The sequence below is a fragment of the Drosophila ficusphila genome, unplaced genomic scaffold, assembly GCF_018152265.1.
Source record: "Drosophila ficusphila isolate 14025-0441.05 unplaced genomic scaffold, ASM1815226v1 contig_791, whole genome shotgun sequence".
Taxonomy (NCBI): domain Eukaryota; kingdom Metazoa; phylum Arthropoda; class Insecta; order Diptera; family Drosophilidae; genus Drosophila; species Drosophila ficusphila.
Genome location: NW_025064737.1, coordinates 6742505 through 6763347, shown reverse-complemented (window position 1 = coordinate 6763347; position 20843 = coordinate 6742505). Strand labels below are relative to the sequence as shown.

The 20843-nt window shown below is 39.2% G+C and overlaps 1 protein-coding gene across 15 annotated transcripts in view; it reads left to right on the top strand.

Annotated features, from left to right (window-relative positions):
- Window positions 1-20843, top strand: part of LOC108101043 (dystrophin) — a 145651-nt gene that overhangs the window by 36747 nt on the left and 88061 nt on the right. For 9 of the 15 annotated variants that reach the window (XR_001772030.2, XR_001772031.2, XR_001772035.2 and 6 more), the window contains 6 exons: window positions 13020-13088; window positions 13403-13493; window positions 13564-13684; window positions 13747-13880; window positions 14165-14258; window positions 14319-14399. Coding sequence is in view for 8 of the 15 variants with exons in the window: in XM_017205222.2 (XP_017060711.1) it covers window positions 13020-13088; window positions 13403-13493; window positions 13564-13684; window positions 13747-13880; window positions 14165-14258; window positions 14319-14399 (590 nt within the window). In the remaining 7 variants the exon portion in view is untranslated. Of the gene's footprint in view, window positions 1-10579; window positions 12349-13019; window positions 13089-13402; window positions 13494-13563; window positions 13685-13746; window positions 13881-14164; window positions 14259-14318; window positions 14400-20843 lie in introns of those variants that run through there. The other 6 variants (XR_001772032.2, XR_001772036.2, XM_017205216.2 and 3 more) reach the window with 2 other exon arrangements.

The window sequence follows — 20843 nt, the reverse complement described above, 5'->3', positions numbered from 1 at the left end:
GAAAAGCATCCAGACCGGATGCTAACTGAAACATTTTTATGCTCTTCGGGATTGGGGCGGATTTTCAGGGGCTTGAAAGGTGGCCAAAAGGGGGCTGGAATTGGAGTGCACTGCTTGTTACACATTATTATGATGTTTGGTTTGTCATAAACATTTGTAACTTGTCCGCCACGTTCTCTCATCTCCTGGCTATTTGTACGTGCATTTCAGCCTTATTTATCCTGGTGTGTGTTCAGCTATATGAATGTGAGTATGTGTGTGTAGGTGGGGCTGGGGTGTAAAGGCATCTGTTTGGGCCTTTTGTAACAAAAATGGAGCCACAGTTGCTTGCATTTTTTCAGACTTGGCTTTGTGCTTTGCAGCTGCACATACTTATTGCCGTTGTTTGACTTTTAAAAATTTAATATTTGGAGGAACTTAGTCTGCGAGTAATGTAGAGAAAATCCAGTAAAATGTTCGAATTTTAAAGATTTAAATGTAACATGTTTAATTCATTCAATTAAATTAAATATTTATGTATAAAGTCCAAAAATGTTTTTTAAACTAAAATTCTAAAAGTGATATTTATATTTGTAGATACTTTTATCTTTATTTAATTTTTATGGTTTGCTTTGTAATTGTTTATTTTCTTTTAAATATTTAATAAAATCTGATAAATCAATTTAGTGCATAGTTTATGCACTAACTATTTTGAAACTATTAAAAATATTTCACAGTGAAACATTAATGCTTTTATTTTTAATATCCTGCTTGCCGTTATTGTTGTTTTAAGAACTTCCGTTGATGTAGAGTATCTTTAAGTTTTGAATGTTTTGAGTTCTTTGCCAGCTGCAATCGACTTTTGGCAAACAGCCAAACTGAAAGTATGACCATTAGTACGGCATTGTATTTCAATCTAGTTCTCAAAAACCGTTTAGGATTTCCAGGAAAACAGTTTATAGCCCGGCCTAGTTTATTATCTGTGAAAGGAGGTTGGGGAAGTAGCAGGAAATCAAGCAAAAAGCTCCAATTAATTACGTATTTTGTAGAGTGAAGCTTAATTAATCCATTATTCATTATCTCGTTCTCTGTTTGCTCCTTGCCTTTTTCTCCGTCTAGCTGCACCTTATTTTCGCTACTCCCGCCTCTTTTTTGGGGCCAGAAGTCGCACAAACTTTTCGCCAACCCAAGAGACCCCAAAGTCCTTATCATAAATAAAATGCCAACCCACACGGAGAGGGTGTGTGTATGTGTGTGTGTATCTGAGTTGAGGTTGGCTCGTAAATCTGTCTTTGACATGCAATTTCAGTGCAGCGGCTGTTGCTGCAACTTGGCCAACAAGCGGCAGCAGCAACAACAACAAAAACAACACCCACAATAGCAACAACAACAACAACAACAGCAACAACAACTCACTGGGAGCATATTATCTGAAAGGACAACGCACTCAGTTGGCCAGGCAGAGGCTCAGTGGCTTTCCGCCCACTTCATCCCCCATCCCCCCTTTGGGCACCCAAATTGCCTTTAATTGCAGCCTTTCGCCTGGCAAACGCCTTCAACTTTCCAACCCAGCCAACACCACCGCCCCCGTTTTCTTGTGTTTTGGCGCTACACACGCCCGCTTCACGCCATTACACGCTTTAATAGGCCTTGCCTCCCCAAAAAAGGCAGTACACCCCATCCTCCCATCGCCGCGAGAAGCCCCCTTCTTTATCTAAAGTTGGTTCTCCCTCCAGTGGGGCGCTTTCTTTCAATGGTTTGGCATAACTTCCTGGCATGTGTCTGCGCTTTCAAGAAGTTCGTTGCTTTCGATACTCTACTTTAAACTGACGGTTCTAATCGCTATCAGGGAACACTCTATAAAAAAATTAAGCTTAAAACCAAATGGTTTACGTATATAATCATGCATTTAAAATTTCAATTTCAATCGTACACCCAACATTCCTATTTTTTTTAGAGAGTAGTTTTGATTAGCTATATTTTTAATAGTGAAAGATAGTTTTACTTAATATTATAATGGATTTTCAAATTTGCATATACTAACGTATTATAATTTAAATTTTTTAAAAACTGTAATTTGTCAACGTGATTTTCAAATCTAGAATGTGGGAGATATAATTTTTTTTTTAAATACTTATGTAAAACTATCCAATGATCTACAATTTTTGTCATACATTTATTTAATTTAAATGGATATTAACAAAAAGTCTAGGTTTATTTTTTTGTGCATTCTTCTTCTTAAATAGGGTATATAAAAGTCGCTGTTCCTTGTTAGTAAACTTTCCGCGTCTTGTTTCTTTTTTTTAATTACTCAAAAAAGTGAAGTGAAGCAGAGTCTCTCCTATGGCTGCTTAACCTCAGAGCTTTTGTGACGCAAAGGCGACCCGCTTCAACCCCTTCACCCCCTTAAACCTCGTTCACTGCTTTGGGATTTTAGTAAGCATTAAGTGAAATTATTGTCATGGTTGTTAGACTTTTAGCTTCGGCTTTTGAGTCCTTTTTAGGCCGGTAAGTTATGTTCGCTAAAATAGTTTTGCGCACGAACAAATTTTTTTGTGCAACGAGGGTATGCGGAAAATTTGTCTAAACACTGCAGGTTATAGGTGCCACTGGGAAACTTTTAAAAGTGTGTTCGGTTGCGTGTGTGCCGTTGTTTGTTTGTGCGTGTTTGTGTCACCCAGAATGCCCTTGGGTGTCCTGGAATATCTTACCCGGTCTGCTCTTGGGGCCAAGCCAAGTTGTGTGGCTCCTCTTTCAGCTGCAGCAAAAATAAAATTCCAGCTCTCAACTGCAAAAAAGGAAAGCCAAAAGGATGCACGGAGAAAGGGGAGGGTAAAGAGGGGAGAGGGGAGAAAGGTGCGGACCCATGCACTCACTCATTACGCAAATTGTCCTGGGCGAGCACTACGTGTCCTGTTCCTGGTCCTCTGTCTGGCTTTTTATCTCTGGGCATCTCACATGACCGAAATGTCGTTAACAATTTTCGTTGTCTAATGAATTTTAATTAAATTCATTAAAAAGGTTGCACTTGTTGTCTCTCTGAGGACATAACAATGAAGTTGTGGCTTCTTCAGACTCATTCACGCCGCAAGGAATTTGCATTTTTATAAAGATTTATGAATATTTAAAGAGATTTCTTTGTGGGTTTTTGCCATGAACAAACGAGACGTTCACAATTCCATGTTTTTAATTAAAAAATGTTGCGGCTTAGTAAAACTAGCACATTTTAATAGCAGAAAATTATGTTTACAAATTGTTCAACTTATTTAAAGCCTGCATTTGCAATTTAATTGCAGATTAATAATTAGCCTCATATCTAGCACACTTTCAAAACCTTTTGTGCTTGCTTGCTAACATCCTTTCATCAACTAATTTCTTGGCCGACAATCTCATAAATGGCTGTCTTATCATTCGACTGCCATCCCACATTTCCCTCTCATATTTTTCTTCAACTAATTAAGGCCAATGCACACTAAGCATTTTTCTCGGCAGCGCAACCTATAAAGGAAAATCTACATCTAAAGCCACAATAACATAAACATCAAATTCCATCAATGGCGCAACGAACCGCTCAATCTGCTCTTTCTCCCCATCTCTTTCCCTCTGCATATATCCCTCTCTTTCAGTTAGAGGGTGCTGCTGCAACCCTGTGCAAAATAATCCTTATCAGTTGTCAAGGTTCAAGACGTACGCACAACATGTGGCAGGAAGGTTGAATGTCTTCCGGCTAAATCGCATCGCAATGCGCATGTCCCCCACAAAACTCTAGCAAAACAAATGCCAGTGGATCCGGAGAGCGTTCTGAGAAATCCGACGGAATGCCGGTGAACTTAATATACAGAGAACACCGCAGAAGTGGGGAGAAAGTTTGGCTAAGAGAGTTCAATTGGGTGGTGGGTGTAAGCACTTCTCGAAAACATTTTCAAGAACTTAGTTTCGAACTAATTCAAATCACTTAATGGATTTAGTAACTTCATAAAAAAAAATCTTAAAAAAATGATTCGTTGTCAGCAATGTGGATCTTTTAAATTTATTTTGTTTTATATTTTAATTATTTTATTTATATTAATACCAAGTCGGGATTTCATTTACCTTATTTTGGGATTTATAACACAACATAAAACCGATTTAGATAATTTTAGTATTATAATTCGCTCAGTGGTAAAGGGTTTTATTTTTGTAATAAATAGTTTTAGTAAGCCATTAGCAAGTGACATTGTTGGTTAATTAATAACAAATTTTATTCCAAGTGCACTACTAGTAAACTTGCTTTGGGGTTGCTTTATCACCATGCCGCCTCCCCCTCTTTTGCCCCCGGACGCTCCCCTTTTTTTCCGCTCACCTTTTGTTTACCCATTTGGGGGTGGCTGGTCGGCTGATTGCCGCTCTTTGGGAGAACCCGATAAAAAGCGGTTCCGTGTTGAAATTACGCCGTGACTTTCGCTCTCTCACGCTCCCTTATTCGGTGGCTCTTTGTCCGCTTTTGGGGTCCGTAGTTGTGCGAACAGTTAGCCAGGACATTCGTTGGCTCTGACTGCGTACAAACGGTTGTGAAACTCCTCCATATCCATTTCCAAATAAATCCCGTAGAGCCATTCACGCTTTTCTCTGCACCGTGCGCGTCGCGTGAAAGTCTCCGGCGAAAAAGAAAATTTACTGCCAAAAAATGTATTGTGATTCAAATACGAAAATTGCTTATCTTGATTAAAGAACTAATCGTGTGTGTGTGAAAAATATTTAGTGGGGCTAACAAGCCGAAAGCCAAGCAAAGTCAAACCACAAAACGTCGTTTAAAGTTTTGTGTCTGCGGCGGCTTATTGCCCTGCCCTGCTCCCCTCTCTCTCTGTCTCTCTCACTCACTTCGTCTACCCGTCTCACTCGCTCTCCGCCGTATTTGTAAATCAATAAACGTGAGGGTGGCAAAAAGCCGCAAAATGTTGTTCAACAAAAAAAGGAAAAATCGAGTAGTGGGAAATAAATAAATAGTAAAGCGAGAAATCTTAATTTTTGCCAAATAGGGAACCAACCAAAAATGAACGAAAATGAATAAAACTATTTCTTAATCTGTTTGAGAAAAATTGTGAATAAATTTAAATAAATAATTGGACAATCTATGATTAAATGCACATACATGTTCATAAATTGTCATAAAACGTACTTGATAATAAATAATCATAAGTACCTTAATATAATATAATTATATGCGTATTTATTGGATTTTATTCGAAAAATTTTAATTAATTCACATCTACTTTGATTATATGCAAACAATAAATTATCCCAGGTTAACATATATAATCCGAAATGCCATTAAACTCTGTTATAAATTACGAAACGCGTTTTGCAGGCCCATAATAAATACATAAAATTAATTAGAAAATATGAAATTCCATTACAAATGGATAACCAAATAGGAAAACAAAAAAATTAAACGTACATTCACGAAAATCGTGTTAAATTTGCATATAAATATTCAATAAAGGAACTTCATGCGAAACAAAAAGCAGACGTATAACACCAACAACTGGCTAAATAAAGTGGGCGTGTTTCTGATGGCAGTTGTTCGTTTTTGTTGTTTGTTGTTGTTGTTGTTGTTGCTCACATCATAGCGAGAAATGAATGTGTTTCAATAAATTATACGGAACGAAGCTGAAGAGCAGCGGAAAAAAAACTGTGAAGCATAACTTAAGGCGTACGAGTGTGTGTGCATGTGTGTGTTTTGTGAGTAGGAGTGTGCTTGAGTGTTCGTGTGTGTGCGTCTAGGAATTCATTGGAGTCCACTCCATGAGAAGCACAAAAACAGCAACGCTTGCGAAAAGAAACGAATGGAAAGCATGGACAAAATAAAACAAGGAAGCTTGGCGCTCAGTCAAAAGGCAAAAAATCAACAACCTCAGAAAAAAAAACGAAAAAAAGTAACTAGTACAACAAGCAGAGCAACAACTGCACAGAAAAAAGTGATCCAAAATGAAGATTTAGTTCATAAAACCCCTAACAAAAATGATAGCAGAAATATGAATTTATATTCCAATAAATTTCCGTATCAAAAAGCACAACTCAATCAAAATGAAAAATTAATACTTTTCGAAATATCATTAAATTTAACTTTTTTTTTGTTGTGTGCCAGGAAAACTAAGCTAGCAACAGCTAGAAATTTAACCACAGAACTAAAACAACAACTGGAACAACAACCACAATAGTACTTCCCCAACAACCATTTGGCCAGAACCCACAACTCAAGTTATTTGACTTGATTGCATACTTTTAGGCGGAGCAGCGAACATTTCATTCGCTTGTATCGCCCGCATCTCATTGCAGGAAACGTGTCTTGTATAAAAATAGTTTATCTATCTACCTCGAACCATCCCCATTCCCTCTGCTTTCAGGCACACACCTCCCCACCTTAAACGCCGAAGTTTTAGAGTATAGCATGCTTTCTGGCTATTTATAAGCAAAATTTTCCCAAGTCCCTGCTGAAAACTTAAAATGAGAAATTGTCGGAATTCTCTGGGAGGATAAAGCTACTTGCTGTGGGGAAAATATGATTAATGATTGGTAGAGCCTAGAACAATGGATGTGTCAATTGAGTGTCGTGGAAAAATTGCTCTCATTATCGAGACCATTATTCTGTTATTAGGGAAAGCGGGGAAATAGAAAAGCCAACAAAAAGTGGAAGGGGATTGCCTCATTGGGTATTGAATTTATTGAAGCTTATTTGTGAGAGGCCGGCAAAACGGATTCGTTATTGGGGTAATCAAGCTGGTCGTCGACCGAATGGGGAACATATTGTCGATAAGTGTCTATGATTTGAGGAATTATACACACTTAATTCATGCGTTTTGTATGCAACTGATGAATGACAAGTTGACATGGGTGTATCAAATAACCATTAGTTTACATCTGATAATTAGAGCTTTGAATGAAACCTTTCTGAACTGGATAGTTTTGCCATCTCTTATTAATACGCATAGTTTCCAGTCTCCAGTTTTTGATTGTTGAAGTATTTCATTTACTTTTTGGATTCATCTGCAGCTTGCGGGAACTTTTGACAATCCTTTTCCATTAGTTGTCATTTTACTGCCTGCTAATCCGCTTTGCATAACTTTCTGCAAAGCCTCCAGCTAATTGAGTGCAATTGTGAGGCATTCGAAAAATGGAGCAAGGAAACTTTCTCCAGCTGCGAGTGAAGTTTTAAATAATCAACTTTTGTCATAAATTAAATAGATCTGGCGACGGCTGTATAATCAAGAAGCCGGCAGGCGCGGCCGTAAAAATTACAGCGAGAAAGCTATTAACTGTGACTCGCTGGCGGAAGGAAGGAAGGACTCAGGATCCTTAGTTGCCAGGCGAAGAAGGGTCCTAGGGATAATAGTTTTTTGTTTTTTTTTTGCCCAGCTGCTGCAGCTGCAGTGACAGGCAGTTGAGTTAAGTTGGGAGCGTGCAACAGTGGCACCGGGGCAACAAAAGAATCACAAGTGGAAACTGAAATGCCCTGTAAGCCAAATGGCCAACGTCCCGACATTGTTGTCTGCACTTGTTTGCTGGTGTGCCGCGTTTGTGTCTGTGTTTGTGTCTGTGGCAGAAGTTAAATGCACCTGCCACCAAGGAAGTGCCAGGATGGGGTTCTTCCGAAGGAGGGACATCCTCGGCACGGGATTTTGGGGCGTCGGGGTCACAATAAAGCCCAGTGCATGTCTGCGTTTTCGTTGTTGCAGGTGCCAAAAGTTAAATGCAGCACCAGGGCGACTTTGCAGTGCGTGAAAACATTGCTTTGTCAGTTGCCCACTGATTTCGTATGCAGAACAGACAGCCAAGAAAAAACAGTAAAAACCAGATGCCAGTATACGCCATGAATTGAAATGTTATGTCATTTTGAGAACATACTTTTTATTTTAAAGTCTAATGAATCTGCTTAGCAAAAATAACATAAATACGCAAACAAGTTTTACAATTCTTAAAAAATATTATTTAAAAAGTTTAATAACAATTTTTTAGTTTTAAAAATTTCAAAAATTGAATATTCAAAAACATTCAAGGACCTTAAAAACTTGATATATAGATATTTTTGTATTTTTTGTAATGGAGTTTAAATGGATTTCGGTATTATTTTAAATGTGTTTAAGAATTTTAAAAAGTCCTGAAAGAAACACATACAAAAATAAATTTTATTTTATATTAAACTAGTAAACCCAGCGAACTCCGTTCCGCCACCAGATGGCGATAGTTTTAGGTAAAACTTCGTTTGGTGTTTAAAAGATAAAGAAATTTTTTTTTTGTTTTATATATGAAAAAGAAAAATTTTATTTCGATACCATTAAAACTTTGGCCATTTCCGAGTGTTTTGCAATATTACACGTTCGTTCCTCAATAATTTGAAGATTTAACGGTAATTTTAATGCTGAATGAGCCGTTTGGCATCCTTCTAACAATATGGCTGCTATTCCCAAAGAAGCAACTGCAACAGCTATGAGGATCTCGCCCGAACAGTTGCTAAAGCTAATGACATGAGGAATGTCTTGTCAGTACCACCAGGGGCATCTAGGAAATATAAACCACAATTTTCTTCATCGTTTGCCTTCATTTAAGTATTATAAACTTTCTTCTGTTGGGAATTCAACAGGGGTACATTCGCTTGAACTAATAAATTTAATTCCTGGTGATCATATTCACGTTCCCGTTCTAATTCTCGATTAAATGCCTCATTCATTTCACGATTTGGCGGTGGCATTCTAACCTGATTAATATATTACCGCGCATGAGGTAACACATATATTATCTTCGATCAAGAGTAAAACCCGATAATGTATCTCCTCATTCATCAAATTGTTCACAATCAGGATGGCGACTTCGTCTATTGTTGGAGCATTAAATGTCCTTTCGTGTGTTCCAGATGGTCGTTTATCTGCTTTTATGACAACTTTATAGTCATCATTTGGCATGCGCTCTAAAGCACTCTTAAACAACTTGACCATCGCATGATGTTCATGAAGCAGACACTGCATGTCTTGAAGAATTGCTCGCTTCATCCCTTCATTGATCGCTAGACGTCGATCAAGTTGTTCTTCCATGTTGCCCATGAAATATATTTGTAAAAATTTTTTTTGTGTATCTTCGAAAGGTAGTAATGATCCAATTCGATGGTGAATCTGCCCTTGTATCTAAGATAAAGTAAGTTATTCTTTAACTATATTCTATGTAATACAAACAAAAAAAAAACCTTAAATGTCGGATTAAATCCTCGTTCTTCGATAATATCTGCCCCAAATGACGTCATTTGGAAACAACCATTGTATTTTCGGGTATTTGCAAGAAAGTGGCGTGATTCTTGTGTTTCACCACAAAGCAACGAATACAATGGCTCAGGTGGCGGAGTCAACAATGGCAATTTAACTTTACCATTAAAGCAGCATAATCCAGGCGTTTCTCCGGAAAACTTCAGTGCACCGCAATACTCGCAAACAACGTCCATTTGCCCAATGCAAACGCTAGGATGCAAGCTGTAATCAGTGATGCAATCGTATTGAAACGCTGCTCGATTCAAATCAGCACTTGATAAATTTCTTCTGCGTCGCAAATGATCTATTTCTTGACCTCTGTTGTAAGCTCGACGATTCTGCATTGTCAACCGAGCCGTATTACGGATTGCCTCTCTTTGCTCTGCTGATTGAGAAGCACGAAGTCGACCTATTCTAACGCGGTTCTGTTCACGTTCAATGTTTTGTTCTTCTTCAGACCTTCCATTTGCAGTATTTTGTAGTCTTCTTGCATTACGGCTTTGTCGGGAAAGATTCGATCGTCTTGGTCGCGGCATTATTAATTAAACTTCCCTTCACTTCAATTCACAAAAAGCACGAAAAACTTCACTTCACTTCAATTCACCAAAATCACAAATAATTTCTACTCACTTTACAAAAAATTGAGTTAAAATGCTATGGTAGTGTGTGCTTGTCAGTTTGATGAGGTAATAACTCAGTTTATATGCGATTTTTGGTATGTCGAACGGAATAAAAAGTACCCTAACTCCTATTCCGGGCTCTAAGCTACCTTCCTACCAATTTTCAGCCAAATCTGTTCAGCCGTTCTTAAGTTATAAGTGGTGGAACTAACACAACTTGCTTTTATATATATAGATTGAAAATGAGAAATATAACTTTGCAATGCTTTACATAAGGTATTTAAAAGATCGTTTGAGTTCTTTAAATATAATTTTCAGGGAAACCTGAAAGATAACTTTCTTTCCCTTTCCCTGGTGTTCACTGTACCGAGCGAATGAGTTGGCAAAGCAGACAGCGCCAAAAAGTATGCGACGAGAGACAGCCGGCGCAGCTGAAGGCGCAAAGTGTGGTGAAAATAATCGCAATGGTGGTTGTGTGTGTGGGGGAGAGAAAGTTGCAAGGAAAGCGGAAGAGAAAGTGGGAGTGTAAAGAGCATTTTCGCACTCTCTTTGTGTTTGTTCTGCTCTTTGGCGTATTTGCTTGTGGTCGGTGGTAGTGTTAAGTTTCCGGCACGTTTTATAAACAAACCCAAATCCGAAAGAGAGTGAGAAGAGTGAGTGAGAGAGAGAAAGGTGGAGCTTGTGTTTACCATTAACATTCAACGTTTCACCAATGTCAACAGTGCCGCTTTTTTATACACTTTTTTATGCATTTACCCCGGCTCTAATTGAGTGAAGAGCCGCTGGCCAATCGAACATATCAAACGCACATAATGCGGAACGTGATAATGCAAATCAAGTGAAGTGTTAAAATCCTGGAAACGAAAACAAAAAACAAACAAAGTTCCGGGAAATCCTTTAAAACGCACAAGGTAAAAGAGGGGAGTGAAAACCGGAAATGGCTGCCAAACCACCGCCTCCAATACCGCCCACTTTGGGTGGCGACGATTCGGGTGGACCCAAACTCGCACCTGAAATACCTCGCATTAATTCTGAATTGGCGGCACAGGCAGCTCTGCGAGGTCAGCAGTTGCTCAGGAAGCAGGGATCACAGGAGCAGCATACGACGAACACCCTGCCGGCCCATAAAACCGGTGCCCCGCCCCCTTTACCGCCCACACAAGGTCGGCCGGTCCCGGCGATTCCCGCCAGAGGCGCCAGCGATCGAGCCGCTCCACCGGAAATACCGCCAAAGCGCCACAGTTTAAAGAGTATGCCCGATGGACAGACCATGGTGGTGCCAGGATTACCGCCTCCAATGAGGCAACCACCGCCGCTGCCCAGAAAACCGGCATCCACCCAAAATTCTGCTCAAAACTCAGCACAAAACTCACCACTGGCGGGCATGAAGTTCAAGGACAAGCCACCGCCGCCACCCGAAAAGCATTCAACTTTATCTGCCGAGGGAATGGCTGCTCGGCGGTGCTCGAACCCCTTCGAAATGCCACCGCCTCCACCGCCACTGGTTCTCCAATCGGCCGTGGCCGCCCTTAGTGAACAGAGCTCCAAAAATAGCCTAAATCCCGTGCCATCGCCGGCGCCCACAAGAGCCAGTGAGGCAAAGAAGATCAACCAGCGATCGATTGCATCGCCCACCGAGGAATTCGGATCGGAGGATGCACTGCGGGGAATTGAGAGTGGATTGCGCAACATGGAACGCGCCATGCAGGAGCAAATGAATCTGAGGAACATGGAGGCTGCGGTTCAGAATAATTTCGATTTAAGTTTTAAAGCCAGTTTGGCGGCGGGAGCTCGTCACTTGGGCGGTGGCTCTGTGAATCTAAGAACTGCCAACTACGAGAGAAATCTGTCTTTAGATGAGGGAAGAGCTGGTGATTCGCGACAATCTTTGGAGGAACTGAAGCAACTGAGGGCTCAGGCCCAGCAGCAATCCCTGCACAACAACTCCTCTTCGTCGAGTTCAAACTCCCACGTGGAGCAGTCCATGCGCTCCACCATCGAGCACCACATGCGCTCCCTGGATCGGAATTTGCCACTGGAATTGCAGTATAGTCGCCATCGTTTTCAGAATAATTTAAATGCCGTGGCAGCTGCCGCTGCTGCAAGTGCTGGAAATTCGTCTGCCGCAAATGTGGTTGCAAATTCCGCAACTTCCGGTTCGCAGCAACAGCCGATGCCGCTGAGCAGCGAGTTTCGCGAGCAGATTCGCCAGCAGTTGTTGGGCAACATACCGCCACAGGTGGTCCACAACATGGGGCAGTCGCCAGGCTCCGCAGCCGCCGCCGCTCTGCTGCAACATCAGGCGCAGTCGAGGGCCGCCGCCGCAGCTGCTGCTGCTGCTGCCGCCGCTGCAGCCGCGGCCGCTCAAGTGGCCGCCGGAAGTGGCGCCCTTTCGCGGGAGGAGTTGCGCATGCGCAGGAGGTCGTCGCACGACGAGACTCAGCTCACCCAGAATTCAGCTGGGGGTATGCAGGGTAAGGTTTATGAAGTGGACTCTTCAGTTTTCCCAATAAAATGTCTTAGAGATATTTAAAAAGCATTCCCGATAAAGAAATACTTTAAAGGTAGAGCTGTAGATATAATACTGTCAAACACACAGAGAAAACCTTTGTAGTTTAATTTACGTTTAAACTTATGACTGCCACAGATCCCTAGATTTCTGCATAGTTTTTTAATGATGTTATGCTTTTTATTGTTTAAGTTATTTTGTTGGACCCAACATATATTTTTGAGTACCACAAACATGAGGTCAAAAAATCTGTTTATGAATATGATGTGATATTTATCTTGTCCCAGTTCTTAGATTAACTTATTAAATTAAAAAATATAAATTGGAAATATAACTTACTCATAAATATAGTTATTTAATAACATTTAAACTAAATAGCTAAATTAATAATAAAAAATTATACCTACATATTTTTAGTTTTTGACTTATACGTTTGAGAGGCGTTTAATGAACTTACATATATATTATAAATACTCCGGTTAAATTAACGAGACTTGAAAAATAAAAATAAAAGTCTGTTTATAAAATGTATAATATTCCTCTTTAAATTAAACGCTTTTTTCTTTAAGAACATATTATAATTTAAATTATTTTTGGTTTAACGTTTTCGTTTCTTCCTGATTCTCGACTTCATAGAGCTGAAACAGTTTTCCCTAGCTCCGCACTGTTCAGCGGACTTAGATTATATGCGTTGCTGTCTGAAAGGTAACCACTAAACCAAACCGGGGGATAGATAGTGTGTTTGTGTTGTAACTTAACCCCAACCTGCCTCCCGCACAGGGCTCAAGCTTAACCCATATAACAGCACACACACGAACCTCAAGCCGAGCTGACAAAGCAAAATGCTAACGAAAGTTGTTGTATCTACTAAATTGCATGGTTGGGCAATAAACCAAAGAGAAAGGCGATAAACTCTGGCTAATCTTTGTTTACCTATTGACATTTAATATGGTTTTACCTAACTTTAACTAACCAGAATTGAACTGAGTAAATAAGTAATTGGTTTAATTGTTTAACAGTGACCCGTTTGCGTGAACACTGGGATGAGACGTCGCAATGTGTCCTGCAGCGAGCTGCCCAACTAAAGAACATGCTGAGCGACTCACAGCGGTAGGTGACACCCCCTTTTAACACTCGACCGCCCACTTAACCCCCCGTCACCTCCACAAATTAACCGCAGGTTCGAGGCCAAGCGTTTGGAGCTCGAAAAATGGCTGGCCCGCATGGAGCAGAGGGCCGAGCGGATGGGAACCATCGCCACCACGGCCGACATCCTGGAAGCCCAGCAAAAGGAGCAGAAGGTAAGGGGCTAATATTTGGCGCTCTCAGCATCCACTCTAATTATGCCCCATCCCTTTGACAGTCCTTCCACGCGGAATTGCACCAGAATAAGCAGCACTTCGATGTCTTCAACGAGCTGACCCAGAAACTGATTGCCGTCTATCCCAATGATGATACCACCAGGATCAAGAAGATGACGGAAGTGATTAATCAACGGTGAGTTAAACATAATAACTTGAAAATTAATGTTATTTTTATGGAAGTGTTTATGTAATCACTACGTAATGATTTTGTGTTGAGTCTATTACCATATATTTAATTAAGGAGTATCATTCAAATGTTTAATGTCTTAAAAATAAAAATTGTTTTGAATTTCTATCTTATATCCAAATCTGTTCAATTAATATTATGCTTTATATGTGGATTTAAAAGTCAATAGTATTATTCATATAAAAAATTATGAATTAAAATTTTTTTCTTGTTTTTAATATTTTTTCCAGCTATGCTAATTTAAATAATGGAGTCATTAATCGTGGCAAACAATTGCATGCGGCTGTGCATAATCTCCAGTCTTTTGATCGTGCCATGGATCAGGTAACTTTTTATATAGCAATTCATATTCTCATATTCTAATGCATAATTTTCGTTTAATAGTTCCTTGCCTTTCTCTCGGAAACGGAAACACTTTGTGAAAACGCTGAGTCTGACATTGAACGCAATCCATTAATGTTCAAGGTAAGTGTGCAGTTTTATATTCTTTCCGATTTGATCTTCTTGAACCATATAAATTCCACCCGCTGCTGACATAATGATATATTTATTCTGTGTGAATGAAAATTTGCTTTCCCGCGAAAGTTCATTGTCCTATTCTTTTGTTGGCAGACCATCTGCACATAAACTGCGAAAGATTATGAACAGCCGTAAAATACAGTGGGGCTTATTTAAGCTTGTTTTGATAAGATCGACACTAATTAAAAAAAAAATATCCACATAAATTATGGATTGTGAATTTACTCTATACCATTGAGGTACTTAACTTAGAGCTACATATATTTTCCATTTTAAAATAGTACAAAAATAGATTACCTTGGATATTTGAATCGTCTTGGAGGATTGCTTTGATATTGAACTTTCCTTTATACATTTTCAAACTCTTTGATATTATTTTTGTAAAAAGCTTTTCCTTAATTTTTTTTTAATTTCTTTTATCTTTTTCGATAAGCTTAAGCAATTAACTGGTTAAATTACTGCATTCGATCCGAGGGCCGAGTTCGATCCACTTGAACTTGCCTATAATGAACCCAATCCGTATACAAATTGGAGTCCAAGGGGAAGTCTTCCATTCCGAGCACTTAATGTCTCGATTGCAGTTGCAATCAAAATTGGCATTGTGGCCACAAATGAGTTCTGCCCACTTGCTGGATGCACTTATCAGTGACACTCATCTGTGGGGACGGCTTTCCCAGCCCCTTTTGTCGAGGGATTTTCCTATTTTCCGATGCCCCTTTCCACCACTTTCAATATTCTCGAGAGTTCAGTGTGGCGCGCGCTTCCCAAGTGAAGTTGTGGCGTCTGTTTGTTTATTTATTTGAATTGTTTGCGGATGAGGGGGTGGATAATCCAGTGGGCGGGGGCGTGGCCCCATCATCAGCCCCATTTTCATTGTTCTGTGCCTGCCTCTTTGTTGTAATTACATTCGCCTATTTAAGATAATTATTTTAAGACGCTTTTCGCTTTTCTTTTCAATATTCTTGGCTTTTGTCTGCAGCATTGGGCTTTTCTTGTTTCCTTGCCTCCTATTTCAATTCAATTATAATTATTTTATCGCTTCAATTGCTTTGGGCTTAAATGCAAATTTTTCACGCTTGGAAATTAGGATGTTAAGCCGGAACGATAAATGTTCTGTTAATGGTCGCGCACAAGTAATTTTTAATTTTTTATCGGGGCTTGTAATTTTATGTTTTCCTATTTCCAATCAATTTTTTCTTGATGTTTTAATGTTTAAATGTATCTTCTCTGCAAAAATTGTTTAACTATAATGTTTTAATTAGCTAAGCTGAACTTAATGAAACTATTTTGTACTTTGCATAAAATAATTGAAGTAGAACGTTAAACTTAAACAGTATGTATATCATTTAAAACATATAAATTCGATTTGAAAATATGTTTCCTTTAAAAAGCTTTTATCTAAAGCTTTGGTTACAATACAGGATATCTTCCTGAGCTTAGAATTTTCCCCGTATTATTTAGTTCTTCAGCAAAGTTATCATTGCGCAGAAGCCTGTGCTTTTGAAAGCTTTGTAGGCTAACCACTTCCAATGTTAGTAATACTGGGAAGGAAAAGTCTCCAATTTTTCTTGACCCGAAAACAAATATTTATTTAGTAAACATTGTGTGTACTATCAAGGTGTCAATTGAATTATTTAGTAAATATATAAATTAAATACAAAAAAATAATATAAAATAAATATTTTCTAAAAACGATAAACGACAACTAAAATGACTGTTATTAAATTTCACATCTACAAGTTGTAATCTATTTATTAATGTCATATAATAATCTTTCTGCTTTTTCTGGTCATAAAAATTAAAGAGTACATTATATTTTATAAGGGCTTTCAAATGTCGGTTACTTCTTTGAAAGTCGTGTTTTGTTTATTTTGCCGGTATACAATAGCGGTACCAACCGGCTGTTTTCCGCTCTCCCTGGTGCCAAAGATTCTCTCCGCAGACTCGCTCCATGTCTCCAACTTTTCGGGGGCGCTCTGTTGTCGTTCTCGTTCTCGCTCTCTGTTGTTGTTATTATCTCGGGAAATGGCCGACTCCCACATGTGGAAAATCGTCGGTCCACGAAGTTCGCTGTCGATGCCGATAGACGAACGAACTTTGGCTATTTCGGATTTTATTCCGGATAACTCGCTGCCTCTGTCGACGTCGCTGCCGGCGCCAACTGTGGATGCTGGCGTCGAGTTTTCAGTTTCGGATTTCAGTTCGTGTTTTGAGATGCGCCCGGTCGCGCGTGTTTAACGGAAAACGCCAAGTGGCAGAACTCTTTTTAACCGGTTCCGGTGTTGGTGAACATTTTGAAATAATCCGCCGCCAAGAGAATTTAAAGAAGTAAAATAAAAGTAACCAATAAATCAAATTTAATAAAATAATAAATTAAAGTGAACGTTTTTTAAAAAGAATATGTTTTTGAAACCACAAAAAAATTAACCAGCTTCATAGAGCCAAACATTCGCTGCCTATTTCGAGGCGTGTGTTGCACTCTCACCAACACAGTCAAGCAAAAACGCTCGCACACACACAGAGCAATAACATTGCACACATGCAAATTGAATTCGCCATGCAACAATTAAACACAAATCTCGGCTCAAAGCAAATGGCGGAAAAGGCGTCACAGCCGTCGCCATTTTGTTTGCGAGTGTGTGTGCGTGAGTGCATTGCTCGTGTGAGTTTGTGTGTGTGTGCCTGTGCATTTTAAAGTGAAATGTGCATTAATTATGCACACGTATTTCACTCAACCACACATACAATGACCCTGTGCTTGTGTGCGCCTCGCGCAAAGTGAAATTGAAATTTGTGTGCAATTTATGAAAATTCCTCTTGCTGGCAATTTCAATCGCCTTAAGAATTGTTTCAGTGCCAATAAAATCTAGCAAATATTTCAGTGCAATAGACAAATAGAGTAACAAAATGAAAGCGAAAAGAGAATAACTTCAGGAATGCCTAACGTTTTAAATGCTAATTAAAAGTTGTGGAAAATGTAACAAATTTATAATGAAAAGAAAGGGAAAAATGTTTGTTAAATTGAAAATTTGTAAACAATTTTTTTCACTTCTCAGATAGGGAATAAATTTGTGAAAATAAAAGACAGAATTTTTTATAAGGCCAGAATCCAAGATAAAAGGATATTGGCTTATACTACGAAATTTGAAATCATATTATCAGCCTTTTTGGCTGGCTATGGTATTTATGGCTATTATACCATAAAATTAACACATGCTCTAAAGTACAACTTGGGAAAAACTAAACTAACAAAGATAACTAAATTGTTATAGTTTATTACCATCTCCACAAAGTCTTCAGGTGTCATTCTTACTTTTGTGCTGTAACTCAGCCTTAACCCAGATAATTATCTACTTAAAGTCTCAAGCATTTCAAATACTCTTCAGAAAAGGTATTCACTCCAGCTTTTTGAGTCGCACACGGAAGCTGAAATGCAAAGAAATCTTGAAAACTTTCAATTCTTGATGAGCCACATGAGATCTAATACGTGTTAACACGATTTAGCATAAAAAAGTAAGATGATGGGAGGGGTAATAGGGGCCAAAGCCGATTATTTATCAAAAGACAACACAATCGAGCGTGTCTCAAGTTGGGGAAATGCTCATTCATGACAAGATTTCCACACTTTCGAAGCGCAGACCCAGGAAAACCAGACTCTGGGTGTGGGAGACGACATTGGTCAACACTCCTCAAGCCAAACAAGAAATGTCAACCCGCCGAATGCCTGTCAAGTCTTTTGGCCGTGTGGGGCATAAGACGTTACCTGTTGAAGCCCAGAAACTGAAACAGAAACAAAAGCAGCGGCGGCTGAGCAGCAACAAGTAACCAAAAACAAAAAAAAAAAAAAAACAGAAATACAAAAACAAGTTCACAACAAATAACAACGGAGTGCGTAGGCTTTGAAGTTTGTTTGTTAGAAGCACTTGAAATTGTCTGACCGATTGTCTGATGCCGTTGTTGATGTTGCGTGGGTTCCTCGAAAAGTAGTTTGATTAGTGGCGCAACTCGAGATTTTGGCCGGCAGCTCTCTTAAGCATTAATTGTCTGTTTAGTTTAAATTTATAATCACCGATTCAGATTTTTTGGGTTTTGGTAGGTTGCAATCAAAACATTTTTGGTAGTAAAACGTGATTTTGAGTGGCCCGTTTTATGAATATTTATAAAAAGATGTGGGTGTTTGTTATAAACTTTTTTATTGTTTTAGGGGGAAAATTGATAAATGAAGTGGACATGTTGTTATAAGGGAATCAAGGTACACTTTTTAAAATAGTACTTCAGCGCTTTTAGAAATTATCAAAACTTCAGTTTAAAAGTTAACCAGCCCACTTTTTGTAAAAAAAAACCCATAAGCATTAAAAACTATTTGGAAGATGTCAAAAGAGTCAACCTCTAAAAATGTCATGCTGGCTGCATTATGGAACACTCGAAACTGTAATGATCGCCCGGCCAGAAATGAAAAACTCCCCGAAAAACCCAACCAACAAGAACACGCAAACTAACAACTATAACAACACATGCCCGCAGCACAATTGAAGTGCACTTTGTTAGACCAATTAATTTACATTTCCGCGCAAAGCGTGGCCAAAAACTAAAAAAGAAAAAAAGTGAAGTGAAGCGGGGGCAGAAAAAACAAATGCAAACCAAAGCGAATGGCGGAGAAAAAAGTTTACATAGAAACAAAAACAGAAGGGCGGAGTTCCACTTGAGGGCAAGGCAATGGTCCTTGACTTGGACGTTGAACGCCGGCGATTGACCAGGCTCTGCTCCTCCATCTCCTGTTTGTTGTTGTTGTTTTCCTTGTTGTTTTTCGCCATCCCCATTTGGACAGGAGCGACCACGAATGCAGATGTGTGTGCAATGGTTAGTTTCTGATGAGCACTGCGGACCCACTGTAGCCACTTTCGAGTGGCTCTTGTCAGTCAGTGGTTGCGAGGAGAGGCGGAAAAGCCACTGTGTTGCATACTTCTCAGTTCGCCAGGATCAGCGAGTCGTGAAAATGAGGGGACAAAGTCACGGCTAACTTGTGATTGACAAGCTTTAATAAACAAATTGTTCCTAAGCGCCGAAGGTGATTTTCCTGTTAGGGGATTTAAATCCCATTTCCTTTTAAATCCGATCAATTGTAAAATCTTTGATTTAAAAGGATTTAAAGTATTAATGGTATCGTTTATTTAAATTGTGTATGGCAATCGAAATTTGAGCTTTTATGGCTATAATGTGTTATTTGGGATATATACATATTGTTTATTAGCTCGAGTGTGATTTTACTGTTATGTGATTGATGAGGAGGATTGATGGCCTCGTTAATAACACAATAAAAATCCGTTTGCCTTATCGCGTTTTCGAATGTTTCAGTAAAAACTAATTTGTTTTTCTGATTGTGTTCCCAAGTGATTTAAATACAGAATGATAAAGAGAGTAAGAATTTAATTTATTAAAATTGGGTTTACTTATAAATCAAAAACACATGTTTCTTCCCTAAATTTAGTTCAAACTCCACTTCGCATATCTCAGAATCAGGTTTGCAATTCCGTGTCTAAATTCAGCAAGCACAGAGCTTTTCAGCCCAGCTCGTAACTCTTGCATGGTAGATAAAGTTATTTGTCATTGCCATCTGCAAGGGACCCACCAAAGATTACAACTTCACTTTGACTATAATTGCTTGAACGTGGCACTAGTCGCAGGCAGCATCTCCTGCTGCAGGACTCGGCATCCTCTTTATCCTGCATAGCATGTCCGTTGCGGCAGCTCCGAGGTTCATGCAAGTCTACTCTCCTTTGGCTCCCTTTTATTTTCTCGCTTTTTTCTCCGTTTTTGTTCTCATGTTATTGCATTTAATTTGTGCCAGTGTTGGGCTGACTGCTTCCTGTTTGTAACGCGCAAGAAAAAAATGAGAGTGGGTGAAACGTTTGGAAATGTGTGGGTGGGAAAAGGAGTTCAGCAGACGCCTCACAGACACTGTGACATGTTTACAACGTTCTATGTGTGCTGGTGTCTCTAGAAATGATAACTCGCGGCCAAATATGCGATAAAAGCAACAAAAGCAGGGTGATATTTTTGAAAAACGGCAAAAAGAAGGGGTAAAACCAGAAAAAAAAAAAAAAAAGCTAGGGAGCCTGCGAAAAAAAAGTGTTGCCAACGAAATTAAATGCGAACTTTATGCAGCTGGAAATGCAGAAACCGAGACACACATAAAACAACACAAAAGATGCCATGGCTCTTTCCTTTTTTTTATTCTCGCTATCTCGCTTGCACTCAGATATTTTGTCTAGCACTTGCATACTTTGTGCTGAAGTCCTTCCTCCTTCTTGTGTCTGTGTGTTTGTGTGTGTTTGTGCTTTCAATTCCATTTCCACTTCATTCGTTACTGTTTTGCAATGTTAACTACAT